The sequence below is a fragment of the Cyprinus carpio genome, chromosome B20 (assembly GCF_018340385.1).
Source record: "Cyprinus carpio isolate SPL01 chromosome B20, ASM1834038v1, whole genome shotgun sequence".
Lineage (NCBI taxonomy): Eukaryota > Metazoa > Chordata > Actinopteri > Cypriniformes > Cyprinidae > Cyprinus > Cyprinus carpio.
The window spans coordinates 28,787,928-28,802,667 of NC_056616.1; the positions used below are offsets into that span (position 1 = coordinate 28,787,928).

At 36.9% G+C, this 14,740-nt stretch overlaps 1 protein-coding gene across 1 annotated transcript; it reads left to right on the forward strand.

Moving 5' to 3' along the window:
• Window positions 1-8,281: 8,281 nt before the first annotated feature.
• LOC109084501 (clusterin) lies at window positions 8,282-13,869 on the forward strand. The gene is made up of 9 exons (XM_019099184.2): window positions 8,282-8,428; window positions 10,272-10,402; window positions 10,495-10,643; window positions 11,587-11,757; window positions 11,840-12,254; window positions 12,671-12,811; window positions 12,922-13,148; window positions 13,231-13,406; window positions 13,498-13,869. The coding sequence occupies exons 2-9, from the start codon at window positions 10,315-10,317 to the stop codon at window positions 13,508-13,510; spliced, it is 1,380 nt and encodes a 459-aa protein (XP_018954729.1). The 5' UTR covers window positions 8,282-8,428; window positions 10,272-10,314; the 3' UTR covers window positions 13,511-13,869.
• Window positions 13,870-14,740: the final 871 nt, after the last annotated feature.

The following is a 14,740-nucleotide window of genomic DNA, read 5'->3' on the forward strand; positions in this document are numbered from 1 at the left end:
CTTGTTTGAAAACAACAACAACCAGTTTTTGTAAAGAATGTGATTCTCTCGTGGAATCAATGGTCTGTGCCTTTGAATCCACTCACTCACTTTTACCTCTTCTTCCACATGCTACTTCCACATGAGACACACAATACACACATATCTTTGAAGTCTTCTGTTTCTGATTAAGCATGCAGGATTCATGAATGACTGATTAATTAAAAACCATCTAAAACTATTAATCATGTACAGTCATGGCCAAAATTTTTGGCAGCAACATAAATTTTGTTTTGCGTTTGCTGCTTCAGTATTTGTAGATTATTTTTCCACATGTTTCTATGGCATACTGAAAAAACAATGATAGCATATCATACTTTTTAAAGGCTTTTATTGGCAAAAAATATAATAAGTCAATATTTACAGTGTTGACCCCTGTTCTTCATAACCTCTGCAGTTCGCTCTGGCATGCTGGATATTAGCTTCTGGGCCAAATCCTGACTGATGGCGACCCATTCTTGCCTTATTAGTTCTCGGAGTTGATCACAATATGTGGGCTTCTGCTTGTCCACTCGCCTTTTGAGGACTGACCACAGTTTCTTTATGGGATTGAGATCCGGGGAGTTGCCTGGCTACGGATCCAAAATTTCAGTGTTATGATCTTCAAGCCACTTCATCACCCTTGCTTTGTGACATGGTGCTTCATTATGCTGGAAAATGCACAGATCACCAATCACCAATTTGCTCATGTATCGTTGGAAAAAGTCGCTCTTGTAGGATGTTTTGATACCATAATTTATTAATGGCAGTGTTTTCGGGCAGAATAATGAGAGAGCCTACTCCCTTGGTTGAAAAGCAACCCCATACATGGATGGTCTCAGGATGCTTCACTGTTGGCACAACACAGGAATCATGGTAGCGTTCACCTTTTCATCTCCATTTTCCAGATGTCCCAAACAGTCAGAAGGGAGCTTCATCAGAGAATATAACTTTGCACCAGTCTTCTGCCGTCAAATCCTTGTACTTCCTGAAGAATTTCAGTGTGTCCTTGACGTTTTTCTTGAAGAGAAGTGGCTCTTCTTGACACCAGGCAGTTTAGTTTCCATTGTCCAAAAGTCTTGGCCTCAGTGTACGTGCAGATGCTCTCACACCAACCTGCGGCCATTCCTGAGCAAGCTCTGCACTGCTGGTGACACGATTCTGTAGCTGACTCCTCAGGAGGAGACGGTCCTGGCGCTTGCTGGACACTCTGGGATGTCCTGAAGACTTCTTCACTGCAGTCAAACCTCCCTCCTTGAAGTTCTTGATGATCTGGTAAATGGTTCTTTCAGGTGCAATATTCTTTGTAGCAATTTCCTTGCATGCGAGACCATTTGGTGCTAAGCGATTGATGGCTGCACATGTTTCTTTGGAGGTAACCATTGCTAACAAGAACACAATGCCAACGCCAATGAAGCTTTTAGCAATTATTTCAAATGTATCTGCTCACTCTACACAATAATCTAGAAACAATGTGAATGAACACCACAACATCTTAAGCAGCAAACTCTTCAAAACGCAAAATTTTTGTCATTGCAACAAAGTCAAGGGTCAACAAATGTCAATCATGGCCTCAAATTCAATGACATCATAAAATTTTATTAGATTAGATTAGATTAGATTAGATTAGATTAGATTAGAATAGATTAGATTACATTACATTACATTACATTAGATTAAATTAAATTTTCATTGCAGCTCAATATAATCAATAAACACTTAGAATACATGTGACCACAATACCCTTTAACTAACACAGTTCTGTCCTAGATAGATAAGTTGTACACTCTAATAGCACCAGGCAGGAATGATTTCCCATATCGTTACTTCAAGCAACAAGGCTGAATAAGCCTGTTGCTAAAGCTACTCTTAAGTTTATCCAGGGTTTTATGAAGGGGATTAGCATCATTGTCCATAATTGCCAGCAACTTTGCCAGCATTCTGTCCCTGACCACTTACTCCAGAGTACCAAGCTTAAAGCCGACGACAGACTCAGCCTTTTTTATGAGTTTATTTAGTCTGTTGGCATCCTTTGCTTTGATTCCCGTGCCCCAACACACCACAGCAAAGAAGACAGTACTCACAACAACAGTCTGATAAAACATCTTGAGTATCCTGTTGCAAACGTTGAGAGACCTAAGCTTTCTCAAGAAATATAACTGACTCAGGCCCTTCTTGTAGACAGCCTCCGTATCAGTAGACCACTCCAACTTGTTGTCCAACTCGACTCCCAAGTATTTGTATGATTTTACAAGTTCCACATTAATCCCCCCAATGCAGACTGGAGGGGTCTTATTCCTGCTGAAGTCTACCACAATTTCTTTTGTTTTTGCCACATTTAACTGTAAGTGATTTTCCCTACACCGCTTCAGAAAACGGTCAATGAGATCTCTGTACTCCTCTTCCTGCCATTCCTCTACACAGCTTACTATAGCTGTGTCATCTGAGAATTTTTGCAGATGACAACTTGGCTAATACCTAAACTCTGCAGTGTAAATTGTAAACAGGAAGGGAGATAGCACAGTTCCCTGAGGGGCCCCGATGTTACTTATCAGACGTTCAGACACACATCCTTGTAATCTGAGGCCTGCCCGTCAATTAATCATGGATCCAAGTGACTAAGGAAGCATCCACCTGTATATCTTTCAGTTTTGCCTTCAACATTCTTGGCTGGATGGTATTAAACGCACTGGAAAAATCAAAGAACAACATGCAGACTGTGGTGTTGGGTCTATCCGAAAAACAATATGCCCTTTGCAGAAGATATTTAATTGCATCTTTAATACCCACCTGGGGCTGATAAGCAAACTGCAGAGGTCATGAATCAAGTAATAGATACACTAGTGGTCAAAGGTGTGCCAGAACCAGTCTCTCCATTATCTTCATTAAATGAGAGGTTAATGCAATGGGTTTGTAGTCATTATGTCTATTCATAGGCACTGGAATCAGACAAGATGTTTTCCATAGCAATGGAACTCTCTGAAAATGCAAACTCAAGTTAAAGAGATGCTGAAGTACTCCACACAGCTGTCTAGCACATGCCTTCAGCACACAAGGACTAATGCCATCTGGTCCAGCAGACTTACTCTGATTTAACCTTTCCAGCTCTTTTCTCACCTTATCGGCTGTGATAAATAGTCCAGTGTGACAAGGAGGTGACATAGGTGGGCTGGAACATACGCAGAAGTTTGTGGAGGACGATGAAGAGTATGAGAGTGGTCTGGAAGGTGGTCTGTTTAAAAAACAGGTTAAACTCGTTTGCTTGTTGTGCATTACCCTCCACTATACCTCCACATTTTTTTCTGAAAACCAGTAATCTTTCTTATCCCACTCCACACATCCCTAGTATTGTTGCTTTAATTAAACTCTATCTTTTGACCTAAATGTCCTCTTTTTTCATTAAGTAGGTCCTTCAGATCACTGTTAACCCAAGGTTTATTGTTTGAGTAGCAGCGGACCTCCTTCTTAGGGATGGAACAGTCCATACAGAAGTTAATGTACTCTGAGACAGTGTCATTTAACGCATCAATATACTCACCATGTGGTTCATACAGGGCATTCCAGTCAGTGGTTTCTAGTGCACAATGCAGTTACTCCAAAGCCTCATGAGAACATGTTCTCACAGTTCTCACTATAACTGGTTGCCGCTGGACAACAGGCTTGTATGATGGTGTAAGCAGTACTAAATTATGATCTGATCTTCCAAGTGGAGGGAGAGCAGAAGAGATGCAAGCATCTTTAGTATTTGCATACAGCAGAACAAAAGTCTTATTTTCTCTTGTTTTACAGTTAACAAACTTGTAGAAAGTAGGGAGTGTGGAGAGAGAGATACATGATTGAAATCACCTGTAATCAAAATGAAGGCACCAGGATATTTTGTTTGTATATTCGTTGTCACAGAATGGATGGCATCACATGAAGCTTCCGCATTCTCTGATGGAAGAATGTAAACAATAATGGCGACCACGCTTGTAAATTCCCTCAGTAAATAATATGGGCGCAATCCAACAGCCACAATCTTAATATTCTGATTGCAAACACGCTCTTTAATGGAAATGTACCCTGAATTACACCACCCTGAGTTCACAAACAAGCCAAGCCCCCCTCCTTTCCTCCTGCTGCTCGCAATTAAATCTCTATCAGCTCGAACCATATGGAAGCCAGAGATAGTTACTGAGTCCGGTATCAGTTCATGAAGCCACGTTTCCATGAAACACATATTTCTGCACTCTCTGTACTCCCTCCGTGTCCTGACTAGCGCCTCAAATTCGACCATCTTATTCGCCAGGGATCTAACATTGCCTGTAATGACTGCGGGTATACAAGGTTTAAATCTTCTCCTTTTCATCCTCCACTTCACACACACTTTACAGCCTCGCCATCTCCTCCTTACCTCCACCGGGATGTTAGGCTTTTCCCCAACCTCAAGAGCTGATCGCCTCGTGTAAACGATGCCAGCAATATTCCATGCATAACTCACCTTCTTTAGCAGTGACCCGAATACAATGAAGAGCAGTAAAATGTATCTGAACCACTGAGGAAGCATCTTGACAAAAAATAAACTGTAAGAAAACTTAGATGAAAAACTAATAACTTGTGCTGCCACAATAGGCTACCGCATTACACAGCGCCATCTTGAATTACAGAGTTTCCATATTATCAAGTGAGAAAGGTCCATTTAGGATGAGAAATTCTGGGAATCCTGTGTCCCATGTGGACATTTTGCAACCATTCATGGAGCTGGGTTTTGGGAAAAATAAGATGATATAATGATTTCCGTTCATTCTCAAGTGCTCATAACAAAAACAAGCTTACTTCTGCTCGACCTTAAGATCAGTTCTCCCATATGTCTGTTATTGTTCATCCATGATCACCTAAGAGAACAAAACAAGTCCATAAAGTGAAGCACGAGAAACAAAGTAAAAGAGGGAAAAGAAAGTAAAATCGCTGTTTCACAGGAAGAGTACTAAATAATTACGAACACATTCAAATACCACGGTATTTAAAGTAGACCACTGTAATACCATGGGATATTTCCAAAAACATCATGCAACATCACGGTTCCTGAAAAATAATGACAATACCATAGTATTTTGTATATTACATTCACTTTTTGGCCTTGTAGTCTGTTAAACACTTATCTACTGTTATCACAAAAGCTGCTCTATAAATAAATCTAGAACTGAACTGAATTGAATTAGAATTGAAGGTTATACTGTTTCTCATTTAACTTGTGTGCAAGCTCTCACTTGGCTGGTGTTCATACTTCACTATTTTAGCTCTGTTATTAATATGTGTGCAGATGTGGAAGCAAATGTGCTTCTAATAAATAAACAGACTGAGATTGATTATGTGTTTACTGAGGAACGAGAGATGTGCTGACAGCTAGTATGAAATTTTATTTTAATGGTTACGGTTTATCAGATTTTACTAGTGTAAAATAATATAACAAAAATAATTTTGTTGCATTAAAAATGTATCTTTAGGTGAATGAGTTGCTTAGCAAGTGATCTGTTGTTAATTGCACCAGTGTACCTCCATATGCAGTGTTAGCATGCATCAAATTACTCTAAAACCACCAACTTTCATCTGCTTGCCAAAACTGTAAATAATTCCAGCAAATAGTGTTAAATAGACTAGCACGAAAACCATCTGGCACTTAATATGCTTTCAAACTGATTCAGATTTCTTTACTAGTAAATAGGTACCCGGTACTCTATGTTCCATCTTAGAATTAAAGAGTTTGGTGACATTTCAGAATATGCTAAATTTTGAAAAAGCTGTTCTGAAAAAAAAAAAAAAAAAATATATATATATATATATATATATATGTTTTTCCTAAACGTCTATTCAACAGGCTGTTATGAATATTTATGAAGATACTATTATAACTTAAGCCTTTCTGATTGTTCACAGTCTCTATCTTTCATATGAGTCACTGCCACCTAGAGGAAAAAACTAAAGTTAATAGAAAGAGTCCCCCCACCCAACCCAAAAAAAAAAAAAATATATATATATATATATATATATATATATATATATATATATATATATAGTATATATATATATATATATTATTTATTAATAAACATTACATCCTTGATCCAATGGTAGGAGAACAAAACAATGTTCTGGCAAAGGTAACGTGCCTGTACATTTGAAACCCCTGTGTGATCGCATTTAAAACATCAAGAAATAGGCTGGAACCTTTAATACTGTACAGCGTGCTGCGAGTGAGTGATATTGAGAGAGGAGGACTGGACCACTTACTGACATTGTTTTATGAGGTGAGATATGAGAAGACTGGGTTGAGGTTGACGGAGGTAATCAGGTCATATTTGCTGGATGTAAACGAAATACACCTGTTTTGTTGCCAGTAAGAAAAACATAATTAAAGCCACAGGATATTCAAGATTAAGTCAATGTCCAACACCCTTGACATTTAAGGTTAATTATTTCCAAAATACTTTGTCATTAATTCGAATTCAATTTCGAATATGTGAGTGTAAAAAGTCACCAATGTGATGATGGTAGGGTAGGGTGAGGTTGGTGTCCTACGTCACAAAAACCCCACTCTTTCTGGTCTCTAGACATAGTTCCATCCTTCTGTATTGCTGGCCAGGTGAAAATCTTACATTTGGTTGTTTAGAAAAGTTATATTCAAAACAAGTTATATTCTTCAACAAGCCACATTATTTTTGTAGGATGAGTTTCTGATTAATACTTAGCTACTGTATTGTTACAGGTTTGTTCAAATCAGTACAAGTAATAATAATAGTGATGCTTGCTTTGGAAAACAACTAATTAATAAAAAAAAGAGTCTAAGAGTAAAATAGTGTTTATACTGTTTTATATTTAATTAGTAGGATGACTTGACAACATTTTACAGATGCATGACATTAGAAAGAGGTGTGGCTCCACAGTGCAGCTGTTTGTCTGGACGTGTTATTTGTTTGCCCAAATGTCCTGTAGGGGAAAATGTGGGTTTAGACATGCTCCTACACTGTGCAATATGCCAAACATCTTATAAACAGGCTTTGAATCACATTTGCCTAAATGTCAGAATGTTATTAGCTGTGCTTTCCTGACATTTAGGTTCCTCCGTCTTCAGAACATCTCACAAAAAAACTAAAACAACTCTAGACTAGGAGACGAAAGCTACCTGACAAGCTATGATGTGATTAAAAAGCAGTTTCCACTACAGGAGTGATTTGGTGTCTTAATGTGTAATAAGCAATAAGTAATGACGTGTTTTGGTCAAAAGCATACATAATAACCCCTCACAAAATAACATGGTTATGTGTGTTATGACTGCGAGCATTATAAGTCTCCATACAAGTCTTTCATGAAGGTCTTGCACTTTTCACTGACATTTTTGCCTTTTCTGTCCAGTTTGATATTACTGTGAGTAATGTTACATACCCAGCAAAATAAATAGCACATAACTGGAGCCACCTGGGCGACTATGTGGGGTCAAATGGGTCATATAAAAGTCTAATCAGGTGTGCTTATTAACCCTTATGTTGTGTTACTGGGGAGGATTTTATTTTTCCTGAAAATGTTAAAAGGTGCTAAAATGTACTGACTTTGCTTTTTTTTCCTCACTGTAACACTTGTGGTGTTCCCATGTCCAAAATCACCAGCCTTATTACCAAATCTTGGATTTAATCTTTTTATCAACTTTTCTTTCAATTAACATAGGTTTTGTTTATCTTTTTGCAAAAGTTTGATCATAGGCCTCACTGATCTGAGCTTATGCACCTCAATTTTTGAGTGAACACTGCCCAAATTACCCACAAAGAGTGCTTTTTAAGAAACTGACCGATCAGTTACAGAACAAAACAAAAAACTAGATTGAATCCAAGATTTTGAGTTAAAAAGGCAATAAATGTTTAAAAGTCCAGTCATTTTTGACTTGGAACACAATATTAGGTTAAGGATTTTCGGGGTTAAACTTGAGCTTGTGTACCCTGCACACTTAGTTTCAGCACTGTTATGAACTAGTTCTACGTGATACACTGAATTATTCTCAGCACAGCTAAAGCAGATGTTATGCAGCAGGTCACATTAAGGTGATTCACCACTGTTAAATGTTGGAACTGTCCAACAGTAATGAATTATCCACATACAGTCTTTGCCGGTAAATTCTAGAAGGCAATTTTTTTCCCGTAAACCCCATGTTCAGGCTGTGCCTCTACAAGCACAATGAAATGAGCGAGATGGTGCAATATTGCCCACTTCTGGTCAGACAGAGCCTCTGCTGTTGACAATAACAGTTTCTGGAAAAGTCCAAAGCCACGGCCATTCTCATCCCGTGAATCACGTCGTCAACATCACCCAGCCTCCCACTATAAAAACAAATCAGAGGAGGCACAGTCCATCTGCAGGGAAGAAAAAGAATCCAAGCAGGGTGAGTACATAGGGGATATTACAAAGTTGTTGACAATCTTGTTTATATAAATGTGCTTTTATAGATATTATATAATTGTGCATAATATATATATTTATGTTAGATGTTATTTATATTATGGTTACAGTGATGTAATACCTATATGACGTACTATAAAATTGCATTGTAGTTAATGCTGCATTTATGCATTTTGCCCAACTAATAAAAAACAATAACCCACTACTGTATAAATGCAAATAAGATTCTGTTTGTACTTGGCATGAGATAGAATAACATATCATTTATGCTGTTTTTGAATTACAATCCATCCTCATGTGGTTAATGTCATCCAAAAAGTCTAACTGGGCTGTTTGTTGAGTTGAGTTTGTCTGTGCCTTCCCTAGGCGAATCTGTATTGATTTTTTCATTGCAGAGAGGAATTTGTCTCACAGCCCCAAGCCAATGAGGGGAACTAAGCCAGGTCAACTGCATTCAAAATGCATACTGTGCCCTAGCAAGATATCATTAAACAAAGCAAATCCCCTTACTCAGTGCAAGCCGTCTGTGTGATACTTACAAACACCACAGAGATGTGCAACCTCATTCCAAAACAAATCTCACAAGATTAGGCACAAGGGCAAGATTAATTCAAACAAAAGCAAGAAGAAGATAAAATGGTATGCTTGCAACAAACAACATTTTCAAGGAACTTCAAGGTTAGATTATGGAGAAAATCAAAACACTGCAAGTTGCACACCATATTTTACATCACAAAAAAAGCAACTTTCCATGTGACTCAGTATTTCTGTCTGTTCACTGGCTCTTCCAACATTTGTGCATGTTTCTTATGTAACTAGGCTCCTGGCTTTAATTTGGTAGAGTTGGGGTTTCTATGTACATGTACAGAGGCTAAAAAGAGGAAACTTGTTCCCATGACTGATTCAAGGCTTTTATGATGTTTAGACTGACTCTGGTGTGAATTGCAACCTCCACAGCAGCTGTTGAGGACCAGTGGTTTGTCTTTAGTAATATCTAACATGATCAAAAGTGCAGCATTATTAAAACAGACATTTCTACAAACTCACAAAACTGGGATTAAATTTTGTCAGAGCAAGCTTTAGTGAAGGGGATATGCTTTCAAATCCATGGAATCAGCGAAGGGAACATTTAAATGTTTGCAAGTTTGCTACACCTCCAATGATTTCGTTCTTCAAAGCCTTTTGATCTACAAAAGTGAGTCATCATTTACTCATCCTCATGCTGTTCTAAACCTGTATGACATTTTTATTTTTCTTCTGTATAACACAAAAGATTTTTCTTTTCTTTTTTTTGTCAAAACAACATTGGACCCCATTGACTTATATGGAGAAAAGCAAAACAAAACCACATTTTTAAAAATATCTTCTTTTGTGTTCCACAAATAGAGAAAAGCATTCATATCTGAAATGACATGAGGTTGAGAAAATAATGAGATAATTTGTATTTTTCAATGACTTTTGGATATGTTGTAGATTAAATATTATTATTATTTTTTTTAAATATGACATGATATGGCACAATATAAATAAGGCACAGTAAATCTGTTTAGCCCTCTGTTCAGAAACATCAGTGTCGCAGAAAGATAAAAGCCACTATTTTGTATCAGACCTATGATATAAATAGACACGCTGATACAATGTATTCATTTCCCACACAGTCTGTCTGAGCGCGTCTCACACAAACCGCGTTATTAAAAGTCTGGGGTTTGCAACTGTTCATGTTCATAAACTTGCTGAGTCACTTTCACCACAGCTCAATTAAAAAAAGTTTCAATTAAAAAGGTTTACTATTAAATGACCCACTTTTTCCTGATTTATGTTCATAGTGTTAAACCGCTTCTGAAACCAGGACACTAGCAGCCACCAAAGATGAAGGTCTCATGGTCTCTGCTGGGACTTTCTCTTCTCTACCTCTCTGTGGAGTGTCTGCTACCACCAACTAAAGAGGAGCTCAATCGTAAGTGGAATTTTTTATTTTTTTTTTTTTTCTGTGGAGACATGTTGCCCTCAATTAGGGACCATAATGTAACCATTATTGCTTTTTGGCAGAGATGTCACTGCTTGGTGAAAAGTACCTGGATAAACAGATTGAAAATGCCATCACTGGGGTGAAGGAGATGAAGACTGTGATGGAGCGAACAGAAAAGGATCACAAGAGGTTCCAGTCTGAACTAGAGAAAACAAAGCAACAAAAAGAGATAAAAAGAGAAGAGGATAGATAGATAGATAGATAGATAGATAGATAGATAGATAGATAGATAGATAGATAGATAGATAGATAGATAGATAGATAGATAGATAGATAGATAGATAGATAGATAGATAGATAGATAGATAGATAACATTAAATAAAAATTAACATTAACTATACAGAATAAATAATTCATATTGTTAACATTTACAGCTGCATAAATTAACTATCAATTAAAACTGTGAACAATTATTTAGCTCAGTTGCATAATCTACATAAATTAATACATTTTAACATTTTAAGTTGTATAAATTAACATTAAGAAATGTATTATGAATTAAATTAACCATGAACAGTTTATATACAGTATATTTCTAAATTATTATTAACCTATATCAATAAAAACTGAGATTAATCATGTATATCAATTACATAATCTGTATATTTATATACAATGAATTAACATTTCAAGTAAATTAACATTAACATTTATTTTGAATTAACAGTAATATTTTTATAAATTAACATTAACCAAGATCTTTAAAAACAGAATAATTATGTAGATCAATTATATAATCTACATATAAAATTTTTAACATTTCAGGCTGTATAACATTAAGAAATTTATTATGAATTAACAATGAGCAATAGTACATTCATAAATTAATATAAAATTAGATCAAATCTCAAATGCTGAAAAAAACAAAAATGTAGAAGATTAATTAAATAACCTAGATTATTATGCATAACATTTCAAGTTGTAAAAAATTTAATTAGGTAATTTATTACAAATTTACAGTAATATATTTATATTATATAATATATATTCATTTTAACATAGATCAGTAAATGCTGAGAAAAAGTTTTTTGCATTTTTAAGTTTGACTTAAGTGTCTAAATTTTGCAGATAATTGCTCTTTTTTTCTTTCTTGTGCTATTCCATCAAATAGAATGCTCTGAAGGAGGCTCAGGAGATGGAGGAGAAGCTGAGTGAGCAACAGAGCATGTGTAATGAAACCATGCAGGCTCTGTGGGAGGAGTGCAAGCCCTGCTTGAGGAAAGCTTGTGTTAAGTATTACTCACGCACCTGCAGCAGTGGAGCTGGCCTGGTGGGACGACAGGTGATACGTCTGCACAAACACTCCTGCAATTATCCTGACTTCATTCTGGTGCTTGCAACCATCCTTCTCTGTGTGTTTTTAGCTGGAGGACCTTTTGAACAGGACCTCTCCCATCTCCATTTGGATCAACGGGCAGAACATTGAGACCCTGGTGGACGAGGACCAGCAGCAGACCAGACGCTTCCAGGACCTGGAGGAGCGGTATACAGAGGTTGCAGACGGAGTGGACAACATCTTCATGGACAGCATGAAGGTGTTCGACCAAATGCGTTCTTTCCACCAGCCCAGCTTCTTCCCCAGTCCCTTCCGTATGCCCAGCATGTTCGGTAGTCAGTCCAGCCGGGCCGCTCGTGTCTACAGGTCCCCTCTGCACAACCCAGAGTTCCACAGCTTCCATAACTTCCACAGCATGTTCCGCCCCATGATGGACATGGCAAGAAACATGTTCGACTCCTTCGGGCCCTACATGGGAAGTGATATGGATTTTCCTTCAGAAGGTAAATTTCAGGGTCTATCCTAGCCTGGACATAACAACATGTACAAAGTTAAAAGTGCTGTAAGCAATATTCCTCACAATTAAAGTAACAGTCCAACCAAAAATGCCATATCGCTCCAAATCTGTATGAATTTCTTTCTTCTGTTGAACATGAAAAAAGATATTTTGAAGGATGCTAAAACAGTTTAGGTTCCCATAGACTTCCATTGCTTTTTCTTCAGTAGAAGTCCATTTTTTTTCTTTATTATGGCAATATGATGTAATACTTTTTTTCTTTATCATGGCAACATGACATAATACACTATAATGACATATAATAGTAGTTTGTTTTTTTTACTTACAGACCGCTTATACCCCATTCATTTAATGCATTTAATAAACCTGTAAACCTAATATTTAGTAAACCTGTATTCACAGATGGCAGAGTAAACGAGGATGTTATTATAACTAAACCATTTGGAAATGATAAGATGACCTGCAGGGAGATTCGTCGCAATTCTGCTGGCTGCATTAAACTGAAGGATGAGTGTGAGAAATGTAAAGAGATCCAGCACATTGGTAAGTTTTACATTATATTATCCAGCACAGAAAAAATTAAAAATGGTCCCAGTTTGGGAGTTTTTGATGAGAATTCCATCTTACAGTTAAAGCTTTGTTTTCTTCTTCAGACTGTTCTGGAAAGAGGCCCCTGGAAGGCCCGCTGAAGGACGAGCTGGAAAGGGCTCTTGCCAGGGCTGAGAGTTTAACCGAGGAGTACAACAACGTGCTAAAACGATTCGAAGAGGAGATGTTCAACACTTCTAGTGTGCTGGACCTGTTCAACAAGCAATTCGGCTGGGTGTCCTCTCTAGCTAGCCACACCAAAAATGAAGATGGCTTCTTTAAAATACAGGCTGTAGGTGCTAATTATGTGATTCAGCACAACTGTTACTGCTTCCACTATGCAGATCACTCAACTGCCAACATTTTATGTGCAGGTGATCTCAAAAGGCTCAGATAATGCAGAGAACCCAGGAGACACTAAAGTGTCAGTCAAACTGTTTGACGGGCCAGATATGAGCTTCACAGTGCCGGGAGACATTCCCTGGAGCGACCCAAAATTCTCAGAGGTGGTGGCACAGGAGGCTTTGGATCGTTACAAACAGAACACTGTGTGAGTCTTAACATCAATCCATTTTAATTAGCTAAAAATCATATTAATATGATTAAATATGTATCAAATATATTCATGTTTTCCTCTCCAGGGTCACAAACTAAATGTTTTGGAGGGCAGGTGCTTCTGATGAAGAAAAGATATTCTCTGAGAAACCTGAAAAGCACTTAAGAAGATCCTTATGAATTAGAATTAGAATATTGAGAGATGTTATATTCATGTAGCTGGATGTCTTCTGTCTAGCATTATTCCTGCTGTTTCATCCTGCTTAACACTCAGAATGTATAGAATAAGTGCTTATGAACTTCTAATCAACTGTACAATGTCAAATACCAATAAAACACAAAATTCCACATTTTCTTCATCTCTTAATGAGCTAAAAGCTATGTGGTGTAAAATTTGCAAGAGAATTTCACACTGCAGATTTTCAGACATATTTTAATAAAGGTAAAAAGTCACCTTCTATAGCCTTCACTTTATTTCCTCCACTGGTGGAACTTCCAGTCTCCATCCAAACAGCAGAAAGCTTTAAAGCATGCAATTCATAACCTTATTATTAATTGCAATTAAAAAATTATTTCTGTGCTGTTCTGCATGGTAATAAGTTTTGCTATCATAGGAATTTTTATTTTACCCTACGATTAATAGCTTCTGCATAAATTATTTTTATCTTGATGAAAGATAAATGAATGTGTTAATATGATGAATAAATAATCTGATTATATAATTATAAAATATTAGTATATAAGACTTCTATTCTTTATACTTTTTATCCTAAAATATTTAGGTTAAAATTATATTTTTAATGTGGTTTTAGATTATAAACATTAGTCAGGGTAGAGCCAAACATTATTTGACACGAAAATGAGGCTCGGGGAACAGAAGCACTTTAACAACATAAGGATTGTTCAGTTGACAAAATGTCTTTCTGGAAAACTTTCAGTCGACAAAAACTGCATAAAACAGTTTTGAAAATTGTGAGTTGTGAAAACTGTAATCTACTACCTTTATACAATAGACCTTTTACACAGCCTCATTTTCATCTGCATTAAGTCTAACCTAACTAAAGTCTATTGTTTCAGCTCTAATCTCTGATCAAATTAGAAGATCGAAACAATGTATAATTTTTATAATTATTCTGCATAATTCCACATGACTGAGAGCGCGGTTTTGCTTTTATACAACAGTTTAACAAACAAAAAGTTAATGGCAAGCAACTTATGTAGACACGGTATTTGTCGTTATAATATTGCTAGTTTTTTCCTCCACCAATGAAAACAGTCCCACATAAAGTCAAAACAGAATCACCCTTTTGGTCTCCAAACATTACAGAA